This window comes from Emydura macquarii, unplaced genomic scaffold (genome assembly GCF_026122565.2).
Source record: "Emydura macquarii macquarii isolate MOO-44397 ecotype Brisbane River unplaced genomic scaffold, CSIRO-AGI_Emac_v2 contig_973, whole genome shotgun sequence".
Classification (NCBI taxonomy): domain Eukaryota; kingdom Metazoa; phylum Chordata; order Testudines; family Chelidae; genus Emydura; species Emydura macquarii.
The window spans coordinates 836,085-860,753 of NW_027131110.1; the positions used below are offsets into that span (position 1 = coordinate 836,085).

Sequence of the window (24,669 nt, forward strand, 5' to 3'; positions counted from 1 at the left end):
AACTCAGGAGAGAATACCTGGCAGGACACCACTGGAAACTCAAAAGGGCAATGATATCCAGCTATCAGGGAATAACTTAGAAATACTGACCTTATGATTTGCAATGGCAGCCCAAGGAGTAAGCTATTTACCAATCTGGTTCATTAAAAAAAGTGGGCTAAATGTTCAGTTCTATTGGTCCTGGGAGTGTAAACATACCCTCTGCAAAGGGCAGAGATTTGAAGTGGGAAAGTAAAGAGGAAGATGCATGTCAGAGTTGAACAAGTTACCACTCTGTGTTACTGTAACACATTTTCAAGTTCTCTTTCTAAATACTGGTATTAAAAAGTATTACATGTTCTTGAAGGGCAGCTTTCTGACCCATCATTTTCCAAAAGGGCTCCCCAAAAATGGCTCAACACCCTTCCTGCCCTCTGACAGTGGGAGCTGTGTGCCCTCTATGCAATGAATCCATGATATTTTCTTTCTCTAGTAGTTTTGCTCTGTAGTGGCTTGCCAGCTGAGATCCATGATAGAGATCTCAATATAGATGGCAACTGAGATAAAGTCATGAACAAGTCAGAGATTAATCTCCATTCATCCGGACAGCTTTGTTACAGTGGGAATATACACTAAATAAAAGAAAATATCCACAGCATGAAAATCATTTGTCGTTTATTTGAAGGCAACTGATACAAACTTAATTTGTGCAAGGCCAAGGGAACCTGCTTTTCACATACTCAAGATGGACAAGAAAGGATTTGCTTTCAAATCTGCATTTAAAAATAAAAGCCATGCAGCACTGTCGGGGGAAAGCTGCTTTAACAAGCCCTCTCTTTCCTTCCCCTCAGGTGTTTGGTGCATACACCTAGTTCACCATTAGACTTCTCCATGCATTTTCAGGTGTTTATCAGTTGCTGATCTGAGAGTGCGAATTTGCACAATCTCTTGGAAATCTATTCTTTTTCCTTCTCCACCATAACACAGTAGACAAAAAGCCACTTAAGACTGGATGTTCAGCCAGTGGGTACCCTTTGAAGGTACAGATGTTTGAATATCAAACACAAAGTTAGAACAGCCAATTTGATTTCCTCTTTGTTGCATTTTCATCCTTTTTGTTTTTTAACCCCATCTCTCTTTGCATTATCCTGGGCTGCTGCAACTGTAACAGCACCTAACCTTCTTGCCAGCAAGGCCAACTGATCCCTTTTCTCCAGAGTCAACCAGAAGTTGGTTTTTCTGGACAGCACGGTCCTCTCAGAGGTCCAGCACCTTACTTCTGCACAGTGTGCCCAACCTTTCCCAATCTGGGGAAGTGTGAGCCCCAAATCTGCTTCTGAACCTAGGTCTCATGCATGGCAGCACCATTCACTGCCCGTGCTCTACTGAGGCAGCTCATCAGCCAAGCTTTTGATTCTGAAATAAAGTATGAGTGTGTGTCTAACATACACATCAGATAAATCAGGTGTTCATCTGTTGTTGAATGGCCTTCCTGGGAAGCATTGCTGGTCTGTGAACACCTCTAAGCTTTTGTTGCCGTCTGTTTCCAGATCCATATCTGAAACACTTGACTCTCTGGAGTTAGATATGCTAGAGTCTATACTGTTAGTCCTGATGCCCTGCTTGTTGCCAGAATCCCACCGTTGAAAGTCTGCTGTCTGCTTGCATCCATCTTCACTTGGCTGGTCCAGAAGAGCTTGATATGCTGTGTCTGAAAGGGGAAATGTTCGGGGTTCCCAAGATTCTACACTCTGTGAGAGTGATGTGGAGAGGGAAAGGATAGGCACAGAAAACCTAGAGTTAGTCAGTTACAGGACACAATACTCATTCTCCCCACATCCCCAAGGAGACTTCATGCTTCAATTTAGACCTCAAGCTCTTCTCTCTGGAGCAGGGTGCTGGAGTAATGCAGGTGGTTTTGAAAAGCAATAGAAGTTATGCAGCATGAAACTGTCACAGGTGAGCTTGCACTTATATTCTTCATCCCAGCTAATCACTTTCCTGTGGGGATCAAGACTATTACCTGCCTGGCTCTACTTACCTCCCTCCTTTGAAGAACCCCAATGACTACAAAGACAATTTAAAAGTGAAGTTAGTGCCCATAACTCAGAACAGGTCTGACAGAAAGCAGTGATAAGATTCTGTAACCTTCCCCACCAAAATGCCTGCCCTGGAAGGATCATCTCTGAGGGTGAGAAGGGAGTTCAGTCCCTATGGCACACTCAGTCCTTGACCTTTCTACAGAAACTGCTAAGAAGGGGGAAGAATCAAGGAAGTGGCTTGTGAGGTAAACGCCTGCCCAATGAGAATGGGCTGCAAGGCCAATCATTTCACAAAGGCCACTTAATTCTGTCAAACAGGACAAGTCCCTTAGCTATCAGTCACTATGCATAAAACTGGTGGCTTAGAGATGGAAAGCTCTTTACTCCATTCCCAATCCAGCTCTGGAGCCATGATTCTTACAATTCAGTGACAGTGGATCACAAACTAACTCTGATCTTGAGTCTTAAAAAACCTCCCCTGGGTAGTAAGGAGTTCTTAACTTAGCACTAAGATATTTTAGATTTTTTTTTAGGTAGCAGAAAATGTCGACTGCTTTATTACAAAGGGACATATGCATTGGAGCATACTTCAAAACACACATTTATGTGTGTGTATACACGTTACTGTGATGTCACAAATTTAGTATGACTTCACTGAAGGATCAGGAAAAAGTGCTCTGTTTCAAATACAAAGCTTTATAGTCTCTAAAGAAATTCTGTGAAATCCACACAAAACTGAACTCCTTTACAGTCCTGGTGCTGAAGTGGGACACACCCGTGGTGAACCATGCCCATCTGTGGGAGTCCCAAAATCATGTCACTCTGGTTCATTACTACCACCTTGGAGTTGCTTCTTTACAGGGATCCTCATGTTTGTTTTTTGGTTTATGTTCAAAATGGGTCTTTTAAATTGAGAAGTACTTGAAAGTTTTCCAGTATTATTGTAGCAATGTTGGTCACACGGTATGAGAGATTCATGGTGGGAAAGGTAACATTTTTTACTGGACCAAAGTCTGTTGGTGAAAGAGACAAGCTTTTGAGCTCTACAGACCTGAAGAAGAGCTCACTGGTGCTCAAAAGCTTGTCTTTCACAAATCAAAGTTGGTCCATAAAAGATATTACACCACCTACTTTGTCTCTCAAGAACTTTAAAAGCAGTTATGAAGAACTCTCAACCTCAGTGAGTCCAAGATGGCATAAATGTTTCATGCTCTCAGCCCTGAATACACATAAGCACAGCGGAAAGATGGAAGAGGGCTTTATAGGTATGTATCTCTGGAAACTCGTGTGTTTCCAGCTGCTGCTCTTAGTGTTTCAGTATTTTGCCAGTTTAACAATAAAGAAACCCCCAGAGTAATTCCTCACCTGTATTACTTCTTCGAGTATTTCTGAGGAGAATTTGGTGTCTTCAGTGCACGACAGCAGCGCTCTGGTCCTATTTTTTATAGAGACAGGTTGCAGATTGTTATAAGGCTCAGGGCTGTGAGATTCTGTAGAAGAGTGCATGTACAGGAGCTCATTAAGGCAATGAAATGCAGTATCTGGAAATGGTGGCTGAGGTGTCCATCGACCATCTAATTTGTTGGAGGTCCTAGACATAAACAACAAAATTATTTAAGTTAAAGGTCCATTTTGACACAACAACAAATGGATATAAACTGGCCATCAATAAGTTTAGGCTTGAAATCACACAAACGTTTCTAACCATTAGAGTAGTGAAGTTGTAAAAGAGCATTCCAAGAGGTGTAGTGGTGGCAAAAACATAACTTGTTTTAAGGGTGAGCTTGCTTATTTTATATAGGGGATGGAATGATGAGATTGCCTACAATGGCATATGGTCCATCCATGACTGCTACTAGCAAATATCTCCAATGATTAGAGATGGGACAGTAGAAAGGGACGGCTCTGAGTTACTACAGATAATTCTTTCCCAGGTGTCAGGCTGGTGGATGTTGCCCACTTGCTCAAGATCTAACTGATCACCATATCGGGTCAGGAAGGAATTTTCCTCAAGGTCAGATTGGGTGGTGTTTTTTTGCCTTCCTCTGCCATGTGGGGCATGTGTCACTTGCTGCTTTGAACTAGAATAAGTGGTGGATTCTCTATAACTTGAAGTATTTAAATCAAGATTTGAGGACTTCAGTAACTCAGCCAGAGGTTATGGGTCTATTTCAAGAGTGGGTGGATGAGGTTCTGTGGTGTGCCATGTGCAGCAGGTCAGAATAGATGATCATGATGGTCCCTTCTGGCTTTATGAGACACAGGAGCATAACTAGTTACTAACGTGGAACCCACGTAAAAGTAAGTCACTGCAAATGTGAGTCAAAAAACTGAGAAAAGTCTGGACATAATCATTGTATCACTCCTTTATTCAAGGAGCTGATCATGGTCTCCAGCAATTAGTGCTTTGTACCTGAATTGCAGCTTCTCCCCCATCATCTGCTACAATAGCTCACAATTTTGGGGGGCAATTTCTGCTAGCTTTGGTGATGGTGAGTTTTAAGATTAGCTGTTTTTTCAGATGAGGAGACTTTGGGGAATCTGAGACAAAATAATACAGACCATCTATTACTAAGCACAGAGGAAGACAGACTGCTATAGTTGGAAATTATACTGCCTCCTATTTCTGACTGCACACATCTTTTTTCTTTGAAATCCTTTCAGCTCCTCCACAGGCCCTGACGTATGTTCATTGTGCCCCCCACCGCTCCAAGTTTCCAAATTCCTCTTCTTTCTACTGTGTTATTACGACCTGCTGTCTAACCCAGGAGAGCCGGAAGAAATTCCCATGTTTGAAATCTGTCAACTCCACTCCTAACTAAATTAGAGGAATGTAATTTGGAAAAAGGACATGGAGTTTGCATTAACTTACTACTTCCTAGTAAGAGACATGAGGGCCCAAACTTAGCATGAAACTAATTTCTCATGTGGCATGATAATGTGTTCTGTCACTATCCTGGTGAGCTGGCCCTATCCTATGTACATTTCATTGACACTTTGTTGGCACAGCAGACTGGTTATGTGATCCACGTCGTCAGCAGCCTAGGATTTCTTTGTTTACAATGAACTTCCATAGTTTCACAGTGTTTAATGCCAGAAGGGACAGTTATATCACCTAGTCTGACCTCTTTATATCGCAGGCCATTAGATTTCACTCAAATACTACTATAGAGCTCTCAAGAAACTAAACTGTTGTGCCACAGGCAGAGACCAGGAGACTAAGGTGCCACCAATGCCTGAGGCCCCAGCAATGGCAGGGAATTGATTAGATATCTGACCAGAGCTTTCCAACAGACAATCCATGCCCCACGCTGCAGAGAAAAGTGAAAAATCCCATTGTCCCTGCCAATCTGTCCTGAAGGGAAATTCCTTCTTGACTCCACATCTGGCAATCAATCAGTTAGACCCTGAACTTGTGAGCAAGACACCAGTAGGCATCTAAAACAGAATTCTCTGCATCACCACAGAGCACTGATCCACCCTGCCTGGTGTCCCATCTCTAGCTGTGGCCAATCTGATGCTTCTGCCCCAAACCCCCGGGAATATCGCACTGGGGAAAAAATTCTTTCCTGATCCCTGCAGGTGACCAGCTGATGCACTGAGGCACAAGATTTGATTATACTCATTGTCTTAATGCAGAGCTGCAACGAGTATGATGGAGCAATGCAGACAATCCTGTTCTCCCCATGGTGCATGAAGGAAGGGGACTGTTGGGAATCCTAGACTCCAAGGCCCAAAGGGACCCCCAGCCTGACACAACTTCTTCTCCCTCTGCCATCCCCGTCCTCCCAGAAGATGCATTAAAGCATATATTTTAGAAAGGTATTTGATTTCACCTTACAGATTCCAAGCAATGGGAAGACCACCACATCACCTTGTAAGCTGTTCCAATGTTTAATCACCCTCAGTGCTAGGAAATTACATCTTATTTCAAGGTTGAATTTGTTCAACTTCCAGCCACTGGCTCGTTACCTTTGTCAGCAAGGTTGAAAAGTCCCCCACTATCAGATCTCTTGTCCACATGTAAGTGCCTAAACAAAGTGATCATGTCATCTTTCAATCTTCTTTTTGATAAACTGAGAAGCCTTACTTTCCAGTCTCCTGATCATTTGCTGACTCTTCTTTGAACTCTCTGCAGTATTTCCACATCCTTCTTAAAGTCTGGACACCAGAACTGAACTCAGTATCCTAGTAGCAGTTTCATCAATGCAGTGTATAAGAGGCAAGGTCACTTTTCTACTTCTACTTGATAGTCCTGTTTTATACACCCAAGGACTGCACCCTTTTTGCCATAGCATTGGAGTGAAAGCTCATGATAAGGTCATCTATGATGACCCATAGTCCTCCTCTGAGTCATGGCAGAGTTTCCCATCCTGTAGATAGAACCTGCATTCTTTGTTCTCAGATGCATTACCTTGTATTTGACTTATTAAAATGAATTCTGTATGAATGTTATTAGTGATTCCTCTCACTCGGTAACAGTCACCTGTTCTCATTATTTTCCACCCTATCAAACTTTGAGTCACCTGAAAACTTTATAAAAAATTTAATTTTGTCTAAATCATTGATAAAAACGTTAAATAGCATTTAAAATAGGGACCCCCTGCTAGAAACAGTCTTGACCATTGATATTTAATTAATAATTAACTACTATGTTTTGCGATGCATCAGCGAGCCAGTTTTTAATCCACCTAATGTGTAACGTGTACATATAATACAATTTAAAAAAAATCAATGTCCTGTAGTATTAGGTCAAATGCCTTGGACCCCTGTGACCGAAAGCACTCCTGTATTCACACACTAGATACTGTTGTAATAATCTTTGTACAACATATGCCTTGTGAGGTATCATTTGAAAACTAGTAACTCACTGGTCAATAATATCATGGTGAAATGCATGTGGCAACATTATATGTAAAATTATAAATCCCCCTGTATGATGTTCTTAGGCTATATTCAAAACGACAAAGCCCTGCCCAGGCAGAAATATCCTGAATAAAGAAATGTGTGTTTACCTCAATTTACATATAAATTGTAAACAGGGCCCTTGAGGCAGCAGGGAGAGGAGACGGCAGGAGACAAGAGCCTCCTTCACCACCAGACGCCATGTCACCTTCTTTACTGTTTGAATAAACACTGCTTTGAAGGGTAACCTTCAGAAGAACCCACTTCAAAGGTTAACTGGACTATAAAATAAAGGGGCAGAAAACCCTAAGCTCTCTCTCTCTTTCACTTAAGACGACAAAGGAACCAGCCCTTTGACTTCAGGTGGAAATCCTGACTTGAGAATTTAGTCAGCCATGTTGCTGGGAAAATGTTGTAAGGATTTTATCTTGACCCAAGTCTAGCTTGTTAAATTTTAGCTACTAGAAAGCGTTCTGTCTTCGTTTCTCTCGTAACCATTTCTGACTTTAATGCTTGGTACCTGAATCCACTTAAAATCTTATCTTCTTTTGTTAAAAAACTTACTTTATTTTTAAATCTAAACAAATTCAGTGCTGTGTTTAAACTGAACTGTTTGATAACTCCATTTAAAGTAGCAAACTGTTGAATATTAACCATTTACAGGGGCAATGTACTTTTAATATCTGAACTGTCCAGGAGAGGGCTGATCGATGTAGAACACATCAGGTTGGTAGCTACAACAGCAAAGTGTTTTTACAACAACATAAGACCTCACTGGTCTGGACTGCACCCCAGAATGTGAAAATCCCCAGGCAGGATCTCTGCTTTAGTTTAACATGAAGAGGAAATAAAGATTCTTGCTTCCATGCCTTGCTACATAATGTTAATGAGAAATTGATACCTGCTTCCTCGCTTGTGGGAAACAACTGCTGCCCATGAATCCCATCGGGCTCGTTCAAGCTCCTCATACTTGGTGTGATGGTTCAAATAGGTCTCATCAGAAGTGTCTTCCAACTAGGAAAAAAAACAAAGCTGGTTTTCCTTTTAAATATTCAAGAGATGAAATTCTGTCTGCAGAGAAACACTGTTGTTTGGTCAAGTACAAAGTAGGAGAAACTCATGATTCTGTACCACTGAACTCTGCAGATAGCAATGACCATTGAAAAGATTCTGGAGAAACCATAGTCTCTCTGTTTCACCCCGCTGAGTTCCTGAAAAAATGGTAAGCCTAAATAGACTGGAAAAGGGAAAGAGATTAAATTGCACACAAGGGTTCTTCAACAATAAACTAGCTTTAGAGTTCTCAGTGGTGGATCAAGCATTGTACATTCCTCTGGAAAAGACACTCATAGGTCGACAACATACAGGAGTGATATGAAGAGTAAGATCAGAAAAGAAACCTGCTTTGTATGTTAAAAATGTTTTCTCATGAGTGAATCATTTTATGTATGGATGAATGTTACACAAGCCCTTTTAAAATGGTTTCCAAATGGAAGTCAATTCACATAGGATTAAGTTAACACAGGTTTGATCTTTGCTTCAGATTTGGCTGGTCAAAATCACAATCTGCTGTGTCTGACTTACCTATTAATTTAGATAATTGGATTCTGAATGTTGGGAGATCAGACATCTGTTCATGCTGTTATACTATGTGTGTCTATAAACATATAAAGACATTTCTTTCACGTAACCATAGAAAAGTTTCCTTCACAGTTTGTTCTCTGTAGATCACAGCAATCTACTAGAACAACTCAACATGATTTCTCTTACTGAATAAGCTTACTGTGATGGTAGTTGAGACTTTCCAACATTGAGCAGTACCATGCAATCACATCCTTTATGGTTGCTGAGGTATGCAATATCTTCCCATAACAGTTTTAAATCACTAACTCAGTCGTACTTTTCATGAGCCACTGAATTTGAAGTTCATGTTTGTGTATCAGGCTATTCTCTGAGACAAACAAAGCCTCTATTATATAGATCATGTGAACGGATGCCAAGAACATTAAAGCACCACTCAAGGATTTGCTGTGGCTACTACTTGTAGAGCGAGGTAACCCAATGAATGCTTTTTCATAATAGCTGATGCAGATGTGAGGGAGCCAGTCACAACAGGATCAGTCTTCTAGCAACACAATGAGCATAGGTGATCCTGGCAGGGGCTGCCTCATTGACTGCACTTCCTGATTGGTGGAGGTGTGGGGCTAAAAGCTATTACTTGACCCAGCAGCAGCCAGAGCTTGATGGCTGCTTAATGCATACCACCCTGCAGCTGCATTTGATCCTGCTTTCCATGCCTGCTCCTCCCCAGCCTGCTCCTGTGCCTGCTCCAGTTCCTGCCCTTCTCCATCCCTGGCTCTGCTTCCTGACCATGTCTCCAGCTCACCCATTGGCTCTAGCATTCAGCTTCTGATCCCTGACTCTGACCTCGGCTTTGCTTTTGAGTATGCCCTTAGATGTCCAGTCATTCTTGGTTCATCTCTAACCTCCAGGCCTGTTCACCCCCATGGCTCTGACCAACTGACCAGTGACTGTGGGAAGTTTTGCAGCTTCCTGAATCAGTGCCACCTCCTGTTCTCACTATGACCCCTGTCATTTCCCACTAACTAGACCTGAGAGGGGCTCATTATTAGCCTGTTAATTGGGAAGGCCCTGGCCTGGAAGTCCCCCCTCCTGGAGACTTTCAGCCCCTTGCTAGGACAGCTTGAGGAATTCGTTCATGGCAGTTGTTTTCGATGACCTGAATTGTACATGGTCTGCTGAAGGCGGTTTGGAACCAGTGCTGGGGAACAGACCAGTTGCCAGATTCGCCATGGAATTCCAGCGTTTAGTGGCTGACACTAGATGGAATGAAGCGGTGCAGAACAGCACTGCTCCACCTTTTCCAGCATGGCTTTAATGATGAAATCAAGGATGACCTGTCTGACCTAGGTGCTCTGGTCAGGCTGTGCATCAGCATTGACAATCATTTGGTCAAACAACAACTAGAAAAGGAGACCAGTTTTCGACCCCCACAGGCTGAAGAGATTCTACATTGCCTTGACAATACAGAAAGGAACCTGCAATGAGCTCTAGATTTATGCTTATGTTGTGGGAAACCCAGGCACTGCACGTAGTGGTGCCTCAGTAAGACTTGTGTCCTGCTCCAGTGGAGAAAGCCCTTTATGTCAATCAGAACCCTGGCTGCTGTTGGCCAGTGAGCCATTGCCCTCCAACTTCCGCTGTGGCTATAACATTCTGCCATGTCTGAGGTTTAGCTGAGGGCACTGGTGGACTCAGGCCCCCAATTACTTCATGGACCTAAATTTTACATGGACCCATAACATTCCCACTCAATGTAACAGCATCCCTGATTTGATAGAATCCATTGATGGATCCCCCCTCTTCTCTGGCCCTGTTATTCACCAGATGACTCTGCTTACTCTGACCACACTCCAGGCCACCAGGAGGTTCTGCAATTTGAACTGATCTGTGCTGCTCATTCCCCCATCATTCTCATAATTCTTTGGCTGGTTGCCCATGACCTGCACATCCAGTAGGGATCAGGCATGGTGTCTCAATATTTCTCAGGAATACCCAAAACAGGTGAGATGGTGATGGAGAGGGTGGCAGCTATCGTTGAATTCCCTTCTTCAGCATCTGCATCACGAGAGGGTTTGGGTCTGATACCAGCCTTGGGAGACATAACTGGCAGCATAATCTTGATGTAAAGCACACCATGCCTGATCCCTACAATTCAAACGGTCACACCATTCAAAGCCCAGTAATCAACACTGGGGCGCAGGGAGACATCTTTTTTCATCACAAAAAAGACTGGAACCCCCCAATGGAAAGGTAGAAGGACAAATAAACCCCTTCTGGAAATTCTCGTGGAGTTATTCTTGGAACATCTGACGTTTCAGTCCTCTGAGAGGGAGCATGGGGTAATCATAACTCTGATGTGGTGACATCTGCCCTCTTTTCTTTGCCAGATTAGATTTCATTATTACCTACTGCACTGCATCACGAAAAGCAAAAACAGATAGCCCTTTCCACAAGGATGAATATGCCGTACCAGGCAGGGCTCCCAAAACACTGTACTATGACCATCAAAGTTTGTTGGTAGAACCACAGCCCAGGATTTAGCATCCATTATTCAGGCTCCACTCAATTCCTTATTCAGGCTCCACTGCAAGCAGCCAAAATCTGTCACAGCCTTGATACCCCCAATGCACCATTCAGTTCAGGCTTCCATTTGCACAATGGTCCACTATATTTTAAAAGCACTATTACATTCTGGATGGTTGGCCCATACTTGAAATGTTAAGTATGTGCCCTGACACAGCAGGTGCCACCATAAAATTCAGGACTTGGAGGTACAAAGTTTCTGGTGGCCAGGGATGTGTACTGACATGAAGAAATACATCAGCTTCTGTGACCTATGCTGTCAGAGCAAGTACACACGTGTTAAGATGCTCGGACTATTCCAGTCTTTCCCCAACACACTTCAACGCTGGTCCATGGTCTCAAAGGACTTCTTTAGAGCTCCCTCTTTCCCAAGGTTGCACAGTCATCCTAGTAGCCATTGATCTTTTCACTAAGATGGTGCATTTTATTTCATTTTGCTCTCTCCCCACCACTCAGGAAACAGCCTGCATTTTCCTAAACCATGTTTTTTGGCTCCACGGATTGCCAGTCGGAATAGTGTCTGATTCGGGCCCACAGTTCACTTCCTGGTTCTCATACAAACTCTGTAAACATAAAGGAACTGAGCTCTTCACCTCATCAGCCTACCACCCACAGACCAACGGGAAGATGGGGCAAGTAAATCAAATCCTCAAGCAACTTTTGATGCGTCCTTATCTATCGCCAAGATGACTGGTCACTGTCCTGCCATATGCTGAATTCGCTTACAATAACTTTGTCCATGTCTCCATCACAACAACCCATTTCTTTGGCCAATTATGGCTTTCACTCTCATTTCCCTCTAGCTGCCTCTGCAGACTCGCAAGTTCTTGTTGCAATAGATCTGGTTACCTACCTTCACCAGGAGCTTACGGAGCATCTGGAAGCCACCAAGGAAACTTATAAACGCCATGCTAACCAAGATCATCAAGTTGTACATACACTAAGAGTGGGTAATAAGGTCTGGCTATCTTCTAAACATCTCAAATCCTACTGCCCATCTGCCAAATCAGATCATCAATACCTGAGTCCATTCAAGATGGCTGAACAAGTCAACCCGACTCCAGCTGCCTGAAACCCTAAAAGTCCACCTGATTTTTCATGTATCCCTCCCTGAAGCCCTAAACAAACCCTTTTCCAGCCGCTCTGCTCCACAGCCCACTCCCCTGAGGGTCCAGGGTCAGGAAGAATACGAAGTCTGAGAAATCCTGTATTCTAAACAAATCTGAGGTCAATTTTATAACTTGGTGGACTGGGAGGGTTATGGCCCAGAAAAATGGTTTTGGGAACCAGAAGGAAATGTCTGTGCTCTGGAACTCATACACGCTTTTCACTAGAATAATCCAGAAAAAGTAGGCTATAAGACCCCTAGAAAGTGCCCTTGGGGGCATGTGCCTACCTGATTGACTGCACTTCCTGATTGGTGAAGGGATGGGGCTAAGCTATTGCCTGACCCAGAAATAGCCAGAGCTTGCTGGCTGCTCAATGCATCCCACGCAGCAGCTGTGCTTGATCCTGCTTCCTGTATCATGTGTCTGCTCCTGCCCAGTCTGCTCCAGTTCCTGTTCTACTCTGTCCCTGACATCCCTGGCTCTGACCCCCAGCTTCGGTTCTCAACTGCATCTTTGGCTCACCCATTGGTTCTGACCTCAGCTATGTGCCTGTGTGTCTTGGGGTGCCCTGATTCTTGGCTCAGCTCTAACCACCAGGCCCGGCCACCCTCATGGCTCAGACCAGTAGGCACAACCATCCATGTCTAGGTTATGTTCTTGACAGTGGCATTCTTTGACCCTCATGCATATATCGAAGATTCATTGATTAAGCTGCACGCTGTGGCTGAACAACATTTGCCACAGACTTTGCTTAGTAAGCCTGCAGGCTCAGCATTTTTCACTCAATCTTTACTTCTTCTAATTATAAAATGTGCCAATCACACGTTTTCAGGATGGCTGCTGCTTCTAAAGACAGATTTCATTTGTCAACATAAACAGTGCTTGAGACCAGAAACAGTGAGACAAGGTAGATTTTGTCTCACCTCAGAGTCCATCTGATCCAACGGCTCCAGCTCTTTGGGCTCTACCACTCTCCAGCTGCAGGAAAGAACATTCAATGTCAGGACAATTCTGCGCTCACTGCCTCTTGGCTAAGAACCCTCTTGGCTAAGACCCAGGGCCAAGACCTGGCCTCATAGTTACTTCCCCTCCTCAGCTGCTAGGCAGTAGGCCAAAGGCACATACTCAAGAATGGGTTAGAGAGTCATACAAAAGCAATGTCAAAACAGCTGAATGGTGATTAGATTTACTGGCAAAGTTTCCTTGTAGACACACACATACAAGCATCATATCACTTATCTTGCAGAGCTCCTAGAAGCCATAAATTTAGATTGATCATGTATGCACAGCCAGCGATGTGACAATAGAAGCCTGATAAATCCAATCTCATTGGTCTCTGTTTTGACAGGCATTGAAGGAAGGCAAAAATTGTAGGGCTCATGAAAGTGAACAACAAGCAACTGTGGAACTAACGATCATCTCATCAACCATGAGCAATCACTTTCTCTCTCTCTTTTACATAAAAGACTTGTCTGTATTTTGTCTACTTAGATTCCAAGGGGCAGGGATCTCTCACTACAAGTCTGAGATGCATAGCACACTGGATGATGAATAAATAATTGTAATAGTAATCGGAACCAGGAAATAGGATATGCAGAAACTGCATGCAGTACTGCACAACTCTTCCAACAGTCCTCATTCCTAATCTCTAACAGTATCTCTACTATTTCAATCTTTCTGCAACTAGGAACTATATCCCCGAAGCATTCATACAGTTCAAAGCTCTTTGCCTGATCTGCTAATATTTCAACAATGATATGTGCCAACAACTGAACAAGAGACTAATTTCCTTTGCTAACCTATTTCATGTCCGGGATTTTTTCAGCCATAAGCTGGGAAGCATTTACCCAGAGCAAACACTACTGCCATGTGCTAGTTGGCAATGCTGCCATTCAGCTAATGAAATTCCCTTTGAGGTGGCAAACTGCATTCTTTCTGATTATTAGGGTTTTTTTAAAAAAGCTATAATGTCTTAATTTAAGTTACTGTAGTTTCTTCATGAAAGATAGAGCCTTAGCAAAAGAGAAATAGCTTTCCCTTTTCAGTCAAAACAACACCAGCCTACACAGAACAAAAAGGGAATTCTAATACTTTCTCATCTGCAGATACCTTGGTGTTAGAATCTCTTTGTACTGCAGCTTCTCCACTCGAGTGGCTGCCGCCATCGACATTGGGATCACAATGTTATTGATGTCATAGGAACATTCCACTTTTCTCTTCTTTGAGGACTGCTGAAACCATATGCAGAATGGAAGGGGAAAAAAGCAAGACAGAGCATTAGTGTCAACACAAAAGAACATTTAAATCATATCATGGAAGAAAGCAACTTCTCCAGAACAGGAGGTGACGTTATCTAGTGTTTAGAGTAGCAGTGTAAGTAGGATTCCTTGTTTTTTTCCCCGTTCTTCCACCAATCTGCTGTGATAATTTGGCCACATCAAGCAAACCCTATGGCTCAATTTATTATTCTCTGAAGTGGGCACATTTACCTACCTTATGTTGGTGTTGCCAATCCTAATATTTATAAAGTATTATTTATTACTCAATTATTCTTAGCTAAGCAAGTCTCCTCCCTCCACTAGAATTTGCGTTTGAGCCTGAAAAACTAAGGTTTTCCTCTACCTGTAAATCAGGTTTTTGGAAGTCCCCATACATCAGCGTGGAACAAGGGGCTTTGCAGTTCTAGGTGAAGAGTTCAAAACCAGACTGAAGGTATGTCTATGATGCAAAAAAAAAAAACCAAAAAAAAAAAACCCCTGGAAGCCTCAAGTCTCAGAACCTGGGTCAACTGAGTCAGGCTTGTGGGACGCATGCTACAGGGCTAAAAGTAGTAGTGTAGATGTTCCTATCTGGGCTGAAGCTCAAGCTCTGAGGCCCTCCCCTCTCATTAGGTTTCAAAGCCTGAGCGGAAACATCTCTATTGCTATTTTTAGCCCTAAAGTATGAGGCTGAGTCAATTGATCTGGGCTGTGAGACTCACTGCTACAGGTTTTTGGGTTTTTTAAAAACAGTGTAGACATACTTTAAGTCAGTAGAAGCCAAAAGTTAGGGTCCTTGGACAGCATAGTGATGAGCACAGTGTAAAAACCTTTGATACCCAGATGGGAAGACTTGTTCATAACATACTTTCAAATTTGGTCCAGGAAGCTTCTGAAGAGAATGTGCCACTCCAGAGCAGGCAAGGCTAACAAGCCCCACTTTCAACTCTACCCCTAGACAATTGCAGCTGGGTGGTGAATCAGGAAACTTTTTCCCTCTGACATTCACAGTGGAGTTACCTATAGAATGTGGGGCCAGAAAGACGGACAGCTTCTGGTAACAGGGCTTCAAGCAAGTAAGCTGACAGCGCCAGTAGACTCTGTGAGGAATCATCTAGAAATACTTTGGATATAGCAGTGAAGCACGAGCGTGTTTTGGAGCAGACCCAACAAAGGATGGAGAAGGGCCACCCCTGTTGAACCTATCTGGGTAACAGAAAAGCCATTCTGCTTTGGGACTGCTCCATCTGCTTCAGTCAAGACTGTTTGTCCTGTTCTTAAAAACCTCCAATTGTGGGGATTCCACAATGTTCCTTGAAAACCTATTCCATAGCTTAATTACCCTTATAGAAGCTTCTCCTACAATCTAACCTAAATCTCCCTTGTTGCAGATAAACCCATTACTTCTTGTCATACCTTCAGTGGGTATGCAGAACAATTGATCACAGACCGCTTTATGGCAGCCGTTAACATATTTGAAGACTTACCAGGTCCCCCCTCAGTTGTCTTTTCTCAAGACTAAACATCCTCCATTTTTTTAACCTTTCCTCATAGGTCAGGTTTTTTACACCTTTTTCATTTTTGTTGCTCTTATTTGGACTCTCCAATTTGTTCACATTTCCTAAAATATGGTGCCTAGAATTGGACATAGTGCTCCAGCTGAGGCCTCACCTGTGCTGAGTAGAGCAGGTGAATTAACACCTGTATCTTACATACAAGACTCCTGTTAATACAACCCAGAATCATATTTGCTTTTTTCGGAGCTGCATGACATTGTTGACGCATATTCAATTTGTGATCCACCATAATGCCCATATCCTTTCCAGCAGTATTACCACCTTGCCAGTTATACCCAATGTTGTAGCTGTGCATTCAATTTTTCCTTCCTAAGTGAAGTACTTTGCATTTGTCTTTCTTGATAGTGTATACTTAGTATCAAATTTATAGACCACATATGCTGGCCCTGATGGTAGCACCCTGGCCACTTTGGGTACTGGCTAAGAGAACCTAAGCAAGTAGTTGCTACTCTCTGTTTAATGCCAAGATCTTTTTAATGAAGGCACTTCCAGGCTGTCCCTGCAGCCTACTGGCAGGCAAGGATTCCCATAGCTCTGGCATGGGATGTCCATAATAAGCCTAGCATCCATTGGCAATGTCCAGCAATGCAGATGTTTGCCAGCTGCATTAAAAAGCTGCTTCCTTTTTTAGGTTTGACAGAAATTATGTTGTGACTCACCATTGTTGAATTACCAGTGGAAGGAAACTGGCTGGAAGATGGGGTTGGAGTTTCTAGGTACAAAGATGGTAGGTGGTGCATCAAAGGACTATGTTTATGTATCTGAGGACTGGAAACAAACAAGCTGGGATTGTCTGTTCCTTTAAGTTGCCTTTCCCCTTTAAACAATGAACCTGTTAATAAAACACATGAACAGAGAACCCAAGTAAAGTTAGAGTAACTTGTTCATAAGTCATTGCTGCTCCTATCTGTCAGTCCACCATAACCCAGCTGGGGAATGCAGTCTGCATTGTGGAACAAACGCTAAAATCAAAGAGAATGGGGTAAAATCTACAAGTCAGAAACCTTAAGTGAAATCATCAGCACTGCACAGAATTAAACATATTACCTGTGGAATTTACCTTTGCTGGGTGTTTGCGATTACTATAACTATCAAAAACAGTACGCTCTTGTCCAGTGTGTCCAAAACGTGGCCACAAATATCTTTCTGATACGTTGAACTGATCACAAGCCCCATCTTTGAATCAATCCTTTTTGGGTATCACATTAATTTTAAGACAATTTATCCTTCCCTTCAAAATCCTGTACAATACCATTCAGACCTTCATTTCAGACCTCATCTCTAACTGTATCTCCCCTACCTTGCATGTGTCAATGAACTAATTTTTCCTTCTCCCACTTGTTGCTTGCATTTTTCCCTGCTGTCCCCTATAAATGAAGCAACCTCCCAATCCTAATTTGCCAAACTGCCACCCTCTCTTCTTCATTCAAAACCTCCCTAAAGGTCCACTTCTGTGAGGCCCATAAGTAATAAACTAACAACCACCTCTCTGAACGATTCTCCCATAATGCAGCCTCCTTTCTATCAGTCTTAGATCATATGCTCTTCAGGACAAGGACAGTATTTATTTCTGTGTTTTGTAAAGCACCAATCAGCTTGTGCTGTCTCTTACCATAGCTCCTTCCATTCAAAGAGCTCAAAACACTATCAACGACCACAATTAAGCCCCATGATACCACTATGAGAAGAGGAAATGATATATAAAGATCTTTTCACCCACCACTGAAATGCAGCCTCCCTTTGCTGTGAAATGCAGCAACTGATCAAATTATCTCAACCACATTATACAGTTTTAGGACAGGAAGTGAAGAATACCATAATATCCAAATGAAACTGTATGGAAAGACTGGTGTGTCCTCTCAAACATTAATTGAAGGAAGTGAATTATCAGAAAAACCACTGGATGTGCACTGCTATCAAGAGTAGCATTTGCTACATAAAAGAAAGGCTCTATCTGAAACCACTGGAGAAAAGCCAGAATTAATCCCTGAGCAGAAGGAACCAAAACCAGAATATTTCAGCAGCTATTCTAAAGCACACAGTAAAACCATGGAAACTGACGCAGGATGCAAGATATGTAGTTTATATTAAAATGTAACAGTTTGCCTTCTTTAGCAGGCTTCTTACACCTGGAAAGGAGAGTCACTTCAGTACTAACAGCATGCCATTCTCTACTCAATGCCTCCTCCAACTATTGGATAGGTGACATCTATAGTCTTTGCAAGTAACCTCCTCTCTCAGAGAGAAACAAATTGAGACTGGAAATAACAGTTAGGTTAATTAACTATTGTTAAGACAATGCGTATACTGCTTCCCTTTTCATATAGCTGAAGGCACAAAGCTAAATGCATCTGGGATGTGCACCAAATGCCAAATACCACACTGCCTGGTACCCATCTGTATTTTCAGCATAAAAGTATTTTCTTTAAATTCTCTCAGGTTTAGTTATGATAATTCATAACAACTACAAAACAAATAAGCACGTCAGAGTCAGCAGTTGTGGGTCCCATTATAAGAACTCCATGGGTATGTTTGGCTCGCAGGCTGCACACTACGCCCGCTGCTTTCTGAAAGTACTGAGTATAAGAAAATACACTTTTTTAAAAACACATTTAAACACCCACCATGGTACCTCACACAATGGTGGGATGCTATAACTGGGGTTTCATTCTTTCTAACATGGAACTGGTTTATAGTCTTGGGTGCTTCTGTTAACTTTCCTAAGAACTTCTAAGGATAATTTTAATATCCTGCACTTTAGTGGGCTAAAAGAAACAGGAGCCTAGAAAAACAGAAAAGAGTACAAGAGGACACAGTGAAGACCAACAATGGCAGCTTTGAACACAACAGAAATATTTGGCAGGGATTTGCCAGGCACTCTTGGCAGATGGATACACACCTGCTTTGATTTAACACAAAAGAATCAAAAAGTTTCTCTTCGATTGGCTTATTGGTTCATTCTCCACCACACTGCCTGGGTTTCTGCAGTAGCCATTTATTTGGTCATTTAACCCAGAAACAGGCATCTAGACTTTCCTTTGAGGTGGTCAGAACTTCTGCAATTTGCAAGATGCCAAAGCCAATCACCTGGCATTTATGGTCTGAGTTTATTGCTACTTTCTCCAGGAATGACTGGAACCGGAGGCCACATTGTAGGGTTGCACGTTGGTCACCTGTTAAAGCCTACATGTAAGTTTACACCCATCTCAGCTGAACTTACTGGATGCAGAGAGAGGAGACAAGCCTAGCTTTGGGAAAACGTTGCTGGTTAGATCTTGTGGCTTCTTTCCAAAATGGGACATCTTCAGAGCCTTGAGCTTATGGCTCAGTCTATGCTGCCTCTCCTCTCTTAGTAAGGTATCAAAGTGCAAATGAAGAGGCTTGCCTGAAAATAAAGACAACAGGTTATTCTAATATACATGAATCCTCTCTCTCTACACAAACACCAGAATTGTACAGACAATTTGTAATTAGCACCTGCCAGTACTGTTAAATTCTATACACAACAAAATCACACTTGCAGCTAAGCAATTACAAATCCTGTCCCTTTTTAATCTTACAGCCCTTTGTCATGGATGATATGATACAGGAAATTCAGCATGATAGTGGCGCAAAAAAATATCCTCCCTGCAACAAAGCAGTTGGTCGGGACAATCCAGCTCGCAGAATTTGGCATCCTGCATTACCTCCCCAACACTCAGACTGTGCTGGCCTAAGCCATTTCCAACTACACTATCATTTCTTGACACAGGCTTGTGTCGTTATCTGAGATCTTTAACAAAGGCTTCTCATATTTTCATCTCCTATTACCTCTCCGTACTTACTGTAAAAAGCAAGTATGACAAGATATAACAGAAATTAACATCAAGCATCTCTGAAAAAAAGTTACTAACCATTTCTAATTGTTGTTCTCTGAGATGTGTTGCTCATATCCATTCCAGGTGTGTGCACACTGCATGAACAGTTTGCTGGAAGGCTTTTTCTCAGTGGTACCCATAGGGTCAGTTCTAATGCTCTCTGGAGTCACGCCCTCATGGTGCCGTATAAAAGGCCCTGCCAACCTTCTGCCTCTTCAGTTCCTTCTTGCTGGCTGACTCCAACAGATGTGTAGGCGGGTGGGTCTTGGAATGGACATGAGCAACACATCTCAAAGAACAACAGTTACGGAAGGTTAGTAACTATTTTTCCTTCTTCAAGTGCTTGTTCGTGTCGATTCCAAATAGGTGAGTCCCAAGCTAGACTGTAGAAGGAGGGATCAGAGTTCAAAATCCCACAGATTGAAGCACTGCTCTGCCAAAAGTGGCATTGTCTTGGCATGCTGGGTAATAGCATAGTGAACGGCAAAGGTGTGACTGGATGACCATGTTGCTGCTCTACAAATGTCTTGGATCGGTACCTAGGTCAGGAATGCTGTGGAGGACGCTTGTGCCCTCATGGAATGGGCCTTTATTGCCGGGGCAGGCAACTTCGCCAAGTCATAACAAACCCTGATACACGAAGTAATCCACGACAAAATCCTTTGAGAAGAGACAAGCAGTCCTTTCATTCTATCTGATACTGCTACAAAGAGCTGAATTGTTTTCCTGAACAGTTTGGTCCTTTCAATATAAAAGGCCAAGGCACACCTGACATCCAGCGAATGCAGTCTATGCTTCTGACTGTTAGTGTGCGGTTTTTGGGTAGAAAACTGGAAGGAAGCTGTCCTGGTTCACATGGAACTGGGAAAACACCTTTGGAAGGAAAGCTGGGTCAGGACGAAGTTGAATCTTATCCTTGAAGAAAGTTGTATAGAGGGGTTCTGACATGAGTGGCTTGAGCTTAGATACCCTCCTGGCCAAGGTTATGGCTACCAGGAAGGCCACCTTCCAGGAAAGATAGAGCTGTGAGCAAGTTGCCAGGGGCTCAAAGGGTGGTCCCATCAGTCCTGACAATACGAGGTTAAGGTCCCATTGGGGAACTGGCTGGTGAATGTGAGGATACAGTCTGTACAGATCCTTCCGAAAACATCTAACTAACAGGTTAATGAAGACCAAGCATCCTTCTACCCAGGGATGGAACGCCAAAATGGCTGCCAAGTGGACCTTAGGTGAAGACGCCGATAGACCTTGTTGTTCCAGATGTAGCAGATAGTCCAAGATAGTCGGAATGGATATCAATGTGGGCAGAATGCCCTTCTGCTGCCCAAACAGAAAACCTCTTCCACTTAGCTAGGTAAGTGGCCCTCATGGAGGGTTTCCTGCTGCCAAGGAGGACCTCTCTAACCAATTCAGAGCATGCTTGCTCCAGAGGATTCAGCCGTGGAGCTTCCATGTCATGAGGTGAAGGGACTGCAGATTGGGATGTTGGAAGATGCCATGCTTCTGAGTGATCAGGTACAAAAGTAAAAGTAGAGTGATCGGGGTTTCCACTGAAAGGTTGAAGATGGTGGTGTACCAGTGCTAATGAGGTCAGATGTACTTCAGGGATGTACCAGGGCTATCAGAATCACAGTGGAGTTTTCCTGCCTGATCTTCAGCAGGTCCTTGTGGATGAGCAGAGTAGGGGGGAAGGCATAGAACAGTTGACCTATCCTCATGAGGTAAGAAATGCATCCACGGTGGACCCTAGGCTGTGATTCTTAAAGGAGCAGAACTACAGACAGAACAAACACTTCCTGTTGAGTCTCATGGTGAAAAAGCCTACATGGGGAACTCCCCACTGATGTAAGATGCTGCTCAACACATCCGAGCAGATCAACCACTTGTGACTGAGGAAGGACCTGCTGAGGCTGTTGGCCAATGTGTTCTGAATTCCAGGAAGGTTTATATAAAACATTTCTGTTGTGTTATCTGTCAGGACCAATACCTGCTTGCCTACCAGGTGACCTTGGAAGATATGACGGGCCAGATGTATGGCTCTCAGCTCTCTTATGTTGATATGAAGTAGGGACTAAAGAACTCCCGTAGGTGAGCTCCCCAGCCCATCACCAAAGTGTCCATAACTAGATGCAGTGTGGGGCAAGGTGTAAAGAAAGGCACTTTTGCACATATAATGCACAGGTTGCACCATCAATCTAGGTTTCTAACACCAAAGGGGGGAGTGAGACTACTCTGTCTATGTTGTCCCAAGCTGGATGGTAAACTCAGGCTAGCTACGCTTGTACCAGCTGAGGCATAGTCTTGCATGCTGGACTACGTAAATGCATGCTGCCATGTGCTCCAGCAATTTTAGGCAGTTTTGAGCTGTGGTGTAGAGTAGTGTTTTAAGTCCTCTTTGATGCCAGGGAGGGCCAGAAAGCAAGTTTCTGGGAGGGATGCCCTGGCCTGACCTAAGTCTAGCACTGTTCAGATGAATTCTATCCTCTGGGCAGGCGTGACAGTCGACTTCTGTTTGTTGACCATAAGGCCCAACTTGTTGAAGTTAGACCATATCAGACTCATGTCTCACTCTACCTGAGTCCTGGTGTATCCCTGGACCTGCCAGTTATCGAGGTAAGGATATTCATGGAGCTTCCTCTTCCTCAAGAATGCAGCGACTATTGCCATACATTTGGTAAATACGTGAGGGGCTGCAGACAGTCCGAAGGGCAGGACCGTGAACTGGTAGTGGGTCTGCTTGACTACAAAGCAGAGGGACCTCCTGTGGCTCGGGAAGATGGCCATGTGGAAGTACGCACTCAAGTGGAGGGTGGCATACCAATTGACAGGATCCAGAGAGGGGATAATGGAGGCCAAGGAGATCATGCAGAATCTCAGCTTCTTCATGAATTTGTTGAGGTTTCGCAGGTTGAGAATGGGTATGAGTCTGCCCTTGGCTTTTGGCATTAGAAAGGAGAAGCAGTAGAATCACTTGCCCCAAGGAACCTCTTCCACCACTCCTATTCTTAGAAGAGCTTGCACCTCCTTTCAGTAGAAGTTATTTGTGAGGGGGTCCCTGAAGAGGGACGGGGAAGGTGGGGGTTGGAAAGGCAGGAGGGATGGAAATTGGAGCAAGTATCCCCATTTCACCATGCGTAGGACACATCGGTCTGACATGATCTGGGACCACGCCTGGTAGAAGTGGAATAGTCAGTCTGAAAATAAAAGGGAGGGGGAGTGGATCCAAGACTCTGAGTGGTGCACCGTCCTTGGGCGCACCCTCAGAAGTTTTGCTTGGGACCGGAGGATTGTCTCGCTTGTCCGGAACCCTGGCCGGATGAAGATTGTGGAGGTCTCCTTCTGTTATTCCTACCCCTTTTCCAGTCGGGGTCCTGCCTTGGTAGAACATAGGCATGGGCTGTGGCTTGAAGTGTCTCCTTTGTGGCACCGGGGTGTGAAGGCCCAGGGATTTTAGTGTAACCCAGGAGTCTTTTAGACTATGTAGTTTAAGAGTTGGTCTGCTACAAAAACAGGGTTGGGCTATTGAAGGGAAGGTCTTGGATTACAAGATGGACTTTGTGAGGGAGGCCCGAAGCATGTAGCCAGGAACTTCTCCTCATGGCTATGCCAGATGACACAGTTCAAGTGGTCGCATCCGCCACATTTAGCGCAGCCTGGAGTAAGGTTTTCACCACAGCCTTACCCTCTTTTATCAGGGCTGTGAATTCTATCTTGGAGTCTGGTGGTACTGACTCCAAGAATTTTGCCCGGGACTCCCAGGAATTAAATGTGTACCTGCTTAGGATAGCTTGCTGGTTCACAGTTGGAGCCCCCAGTAGAGTACAACTTCCTACCAAAGAGATTCAACTTTTTAGCATTCTTAGCCTTTAGCATGGGGCCCTGTAGACCTTGCCTCTCACGTTCATTAGCAGCTTTCACCACGAGCGACCCTGGATCCTTGCAAGACACAAAATATTTTCTCTCTTTGTTGTTGGTAGTGGAAGGTAGAGAGGCAGGTGTTTGCCATAAAGACCTCATAATGTCCTGAATGGTCTTTATCAGTGGTAAGGCAACTCTGGAGGGACCCTCCAGGGCAAGAATGTCCAACATGTGGTTCATTCCCTCTATGATCTCCTCCACTTGGAGTCCCATATTTTGCATCAACAGCTCGTGATGAGCCTTGCTGTTGTCAGCCATAGGTGCAGCCATTGCTCCTGCCACAGCAGCAAAGACGATGATGCTCTGATTGGCACCAATGTTTCCAGTCCTTCGGCACCTGAATGATCGTGCGGCGCTGGTCTCTCATCCTCGGTGCTGGGAGCAAGGGTGGTGTCAGGTCTGGTGCCAGGATTGGAGTCTTCTCTTGAGCCGACTCCATAAGTAGAAACTTAAGTCTCTGGCTTCTTTCCTTTTGGGTCCTGGGATGGAAGCCTCTGCAGATCTTACAATGATCCCATTGATGTCTCTCCCCCAAGCACCTGAGGCAGGATGAGTGTGGATCATCCTTGGGCATAGGTTTCTTACAGGACCCACAAGGCTTGAAGCCAGGCATGCCCCATCCCCAAGGTGGGGAAAGGGAAATAACCCTGGTAAGTGGGCGCTAACTATCCCTAGCCTAAGAACTACAACTAACACTAATTATCAACTATTTATAGATACTCTGAGAAAACAATGGGGAAGAGCTTTCAAAGCAAGAGAAAAGATTTTCCAGTGACAGTCATGGGCAGTAAAAGAAGGAACGGAAGAGGCAGAGGGTTGGCAGGGCCCTTTAAATGGCGCCACAAAGACACGACTCC

The 24,669-nt window shown here is 43.8% G+C and overlaps 1 protein-coding gene across 1 annotated transcript in view; it reads right to left on the reverse strand.

Moving 5' to 3' along the window:
- Window positions 1-637: 637 nt before the first annotated feature.
- Window positions 638-24,669, reverse strand: part of LOC137150566 (KAT8 regulatory NSL complex subunit 1-like) — a 129,321-nt gene continuing 105,289 nt past the window's right edge. Inside the window, 9 exon segments of the mRNA XM_067544509.1 lie at window positions 638-1,730; window positions 3,387-3,612; window positions 7,828-7,940; window positions 11,412-11,446; window positions 11,449-11,502; window positions 13,107-13,180; window positions 14,312-14,433; window positions 16,697-16,869; window positions 19,258-19,422. Coding sequence (XP_067400610.1) covers window positions 1,449-1,730; window positions 3,387-3,612; window positions 7,828-7,940; window positions 11,412-11,446; window positions 11,449-11,502; window positions 13,107-13,180; window positions 14,312-14,433; window positions 16,697-16,869; window positions 19,258-19,422 — 1,244 coding nt within the window. The 3' untranslated portion in view covers window positions 638-1,448.